A 4,434-nucleotide genomic window follows, 5' to 3' on the forward strand; every position below is an offset into this window, starting at 1 on the left:
CCGGGGCCTCCTCTGGCCTCTCTCCAACAGCTCCGTGTCCTCCCTGTGCTGGGGACCCCAGAGCTGTTCCCAGCCCTGCAGGGGGGTCTCAGCAGAGCAGAGCAGAGGGGACAATCCCCTCCCTGGCCCTGCTGCTCACGCTGCTGGTGACACAGCCCAGGACACGGGTGGGTTCTGGGCTCCAGCTCATGCTGAGCTTCTCATCCACCATCACTCCCAGGTCCTTCTCCTCAGGGCTGTTCTCCACTCATTCTCTCCCTGTAATTGTGCTCCATGGCCCTTCTCTGGCCCCTCTCCCACAGGTCTGTATCTTTCTTGTGCTGAGGGATTTAGACCTGGACACAACCCTCCAGGTGGGGTCTCACCAGAGCAGAGGGACAGAATCCTCTGCCCCTTGCAAAAAACGTGTCCCTTGAGCACCTGAGGTTGGTCAAACCCCCCCCATGGATACAGGGACCCTCAGCCTGTGTGGCCTGGACATGTATAGGCAGATATTCTGGTCTCTTGGGTATGTTGAGGTCTCACCTCTCTCCCTAAGGAGACCTGTGCCCTCCTGGCTCTGGCTCTTCCCAGCCACGGGGAGTGGGACACGTGGAGGAATCACCTCCAGAAGGAAAGCTGGGGCTGCCACCATGTCCCCATCCTCCCCCTGCCATCCATCCTCCTCACCCTCCCCCAGCAGAGCCTCCCTCACAATGGCACCTTGTGGCTGGAGGGACAGCTCTGAGCCTCCTCTGTCTGGGCCCCACCATTTCCTCTCCTCCCCACCTCCTGAGGCCAAAATCCTTGTGTCTGCACGGAGCTCCCCAGCCCTGCCAGCCAAGGACAGGGGAGGCCCTTGTCCCTGAGGCCAACACAGCTCTTTTGCTTGGCAGAGGGAAGTGTTACTGTTGGGAAAGAGCATGAGCTCAGTCACATATGGATTCCACCTCTCCATGGTCCATCACTCAACCAACAGAGCGGCGTGTGTGGAGCAAAGAGTCTTCAGGTTGGGCCTGGAACTCGTCCACCTGCCTTTGTATGGGCTTGTGATATTGATGTGGCCTCCTCTGGTTCTGTGCTGGGACTGTTGGCTCCTCCAGGCAGGAGCTGGGAGGAGGAACCAGCATCAACACCCAGCTGGAAGCTTGAACCAGCTCGCTGGTGGTGTCTGACCAGCTCCAGGATGAGCTCCAGTGAGGGCTTCCCCTTGTTTTTAGGGGTCTGGACACCTCAGAAGGTTTGAAATGTGAGTTGCTGATGCTTTAGAGCAGGAATTATCCTGAGGAGGGAGGGCAAGGAAGGAGCAAAGGAGAACAGGAGGGATCAGAGAGGGACAAGCATGGTTTGGAGGCTCTGTTGGCAGGGGGGGTTGAATGATCTTTAGGGTCCCTCCTAACTCAAACCAGACTGGGATTCTGGTTTTGAGACCAGTTTCTTGACTGAGACTCAGTTCACTGCCCAGCCCAGAGCTGAGCACCACATCTACACAGTCGTGTTGGTTCCCCATGGAGTCAGCAGAGAGAAGCAGTGAAGTTCTGTCATAGAATCATGGAATCCCAGACTAGTTTGAGTTGGAAGGAACCTTAAAAGATCATCCAGTCCCACCCCTGCCATGGGCAGGGAAACCTCCCAGCAGCCCAGGCTGCTCCAAGCCCCATCCAACTTGCCCTTCAACACTGCCAGGGATGGGGCAGCCACAGCTTCCCTGGGCAACCTGGGCCAGGCTCTCCCCACCCTCATCCCAAAGCATTTCTTCCTCAGATCAAGTCCAAATCTCCCCTCTTTCAGCTTGAAACCATCACCCCTTGTCCTGTCACTCCAGGCCCTGCTAAAAGGTTTCTCCCCATCTTCCTTACAAGCCCCCTTTAGAGCACCAGGCAAGGTGGTAAATGCCCCTCCAGCCCCACGACCTCCTTCCATCTCACCCTGCACTGGGCAGGATCTGCTCCCTGGGATAGGGCATCACCTCTCACCAGCTCCATCCCATGTTGGGATGTTCTTCTCCCTGCTGCCTCGTGCCCTCCTTGCTCCTGCTGGAGCATCCTCTGCATGCTCCTCAGCTCCTGGCATCTCTCAGAAACCACCACCCAGGGGCCCAAAGGTCTCAGCCAGCTCTCTGAGGGCTCTTGGGTGAACATTATCTGGGTCGGTTGATTAAAAGATGTTTATCTCTTGCAGCTCTTGTTTAAAATACCCTCTTGGTTACTAATGCACTGGAAAGTGCTTCCCAGGCCAGGGGATGCTCAGCTCACCCTCCTGCTCCTTTCTAAGTATAGAGCAGCAGGATTTATTGAACACTTGTGCCTTCCCTGCGTCACCAACACTTTTATTATCTCCCTCCAGTCTCTTCTTTTGTTACTGGTAGGATTTCTTCTCCCCCACCCACTGAAAGGACTTATTAATAGCCCAAATAGCCACATATTTCTGGGGATGTCGTTGGTTTCCTGTCTTCATTTTCCACACTCCAGAACTTCTCCTGGAGAGGGGTTGCCACCCAGTTCCCACTTGTCACATACTCTTTTCATGTGTAACTGCTGCTGGGAATTGGGGAAAGTCTCTTCTCCAAATAAGGGGGAGCAGGTTGGCTGTGACTTCTGCTGGCAACCAGAGCCTGGATGGACAGGGAGCCTGGGAGAGAAGTGGGGGAGGATGGGCCAGACATACCTGCCTGGTTTGTCCTGCTGCACAGGGAACCAGGGCTGAGGGTGACCCTTCATCCCACCCAAAGGGAACCAGGGTGACCCTTCATCCCACCCAAAGGGAACCAGGGCTGAGGGTGACCCTCCATCCCACCCAAAGGGAAACAGGGTGACCCTCCATCCCACCCAAAGACAACCAGGGATGAAGGGTCACCATCATCCCACCCAAAGGCAGACAGGGATGATGGTGACCCTCCATCCCACCCAAAGGCAGACAGGGATGATGGTGACCCTCCATCCCACCCAAAGGCAGACAGGGATGATGGTGACCCTCCATCCCACCCAAAGGCAACCAAGGATGAGGGTGACCCTCCATCCCACCCAAAGGCAGACAGGGATGAGGGTGACCCTCCATCCCACCCAAAGGTCACTTCCATTGCTAAATGCAGGTTCTTGGGTCAAACATCTGAGCCAGGCACCTCCACTAATGGGACAATGTTGGCACAGACAGAAATATCAATCTCTGCTGAGGACATTTGTGGGTTTGTTGGGTTGTTTGTGAGTTTGTTTTCCTGTCCTGGAGGAGTTTCAGGGCTGGGGGCAGAGGGATGGAAAATTTTGGTCCCCAGCTGCTTCCAGGAAAGAAGAGCATCTGAGCATGGAGAAGTCTCTGGGGTTGGAGAAGGCAGGTGGCCAAGAGGGAGCAGAGAGGATGGAGATGGTCTGGTGGGAGGTGTCCCTGCCCATGCAGGGAGGTTGGAACCTGATGGTCTTTAAGGTCCCTTCCAACCTTCACCATCCTGTGAGATCCCAGGGCCCCGTTGGTCTCAGCTTTATTTCTCTTATGGCTTTGGAGGAGCTGGGACCTCCCCCAGCACGAGGAGCTTCCCAGAGCCACACAATCCTGTTGCTTTCACCTGCCTCAGGGTGTCCCTGATCTCATGGGCAGTTTCTGTTCTCAGATCAGACCTTTCCTGGTCCTTGTCCAGCCCTCACACACCAAACCAGGACCTCAGGGCATCCAGTGAAGACCCGTGTCCCTTCTGCCTCCCAGTTTGTGCCTCCAAACCTGGAGAAGCCTGATAATGAGGAGCCTGATAATGAGGAGCCTGATAATGAGCTTCCCAGTCTGACACCTTCTATTTCCACCCCCCAACAGGGATATTTCATCTGATGCAGACCAAGAAGATCAGCAAACAGGAATTCAAGCAAGAAGCTCAGAACTTCAGGCTCATCACCAGGACAAACGAAGGTGAGGAGAGAAAAAACCCCATCTCTTGGTTGGTTGGTTGGTTGGTTTTTTTCACAGACTCTGCCCCAAACAACCTCCTTGCTTTGAAATCCCAGCAGGGCATGGGGAGTTGAACCCCAGGGAAGAGGCTTCTGGAAAAGCAGCAGAGTGTGGGGCTGCCCTGGCTTCACACACACGTGGGCAGCAGCTCCTGCTGGGCAGCCCCAGCTCCACTGGTACCAGAAGGGGCAACCACTTCCAAAAGTGGATGGGGAAAATCTGGTGAAATCCAAAAGCTTTGTCTCTCCAAAGCCCATAAAACTGACCCCACTTGGAATAATGTGTCCAGCTCTGGGGTCCCCAGCACAGGAAGGACACGGAGCTGTTGGAGAGAGGCCAGAGGAGGCCCTGGAGATGCTGGGAGGGCTGGAGCAGCTCTGGAGCCAGGCTGGGAGAGTTGGGGTGTTCAGCCTGGAGAAGAGAAGGCTCCAGGGAGAGCTGAGAGCAGCTTCCAGTGCCTGAAGGGGCTCCAGGAAAGCTGGGGAGGGGCTTGGGACAAGGGCAGGGAGGGATGGGAGCAGG

General features: G+C 55.7%; 1 protein-coding gene across 1 annotated transcript in view; it reads left to right on the forward strand.

The window, feature by feature from the left end:
• CHRDL2 (chordin-like 2) overlaps positions 1–4,434 on the forward strand; it is a 27,051-nt gene that overhangs the window by 19,943 nt on the left and 2,674 nt on the right. The window contains exon 10 of the mRNA XM_009997993.1: positions 3,781–3,873. Within this exon, the coding sequence (XP_009996295.1) occupies positions 3,781–3,873 (93 nt within the window). The remainder of the gene's footprint in view (positions 1–3,780; positions 3,874–4,434) is intronic.

This window comes from Chaetura pelagica, unplaced genomic scaffold (assembly GCF_000747805.2).
Source record: "Chaetura pelagica isolate M959 unplaced genomic scaffold, ChaPel_1.0 scaffold555, whole genome shotgun sequence".
Classification (NCBI taxonomy): domain Eukaryota; kingdom Metazoa; phylum Chordata; class Aves; order Apodiformes; family Apodidae; genus Chaetura; species Chaetura pelagica.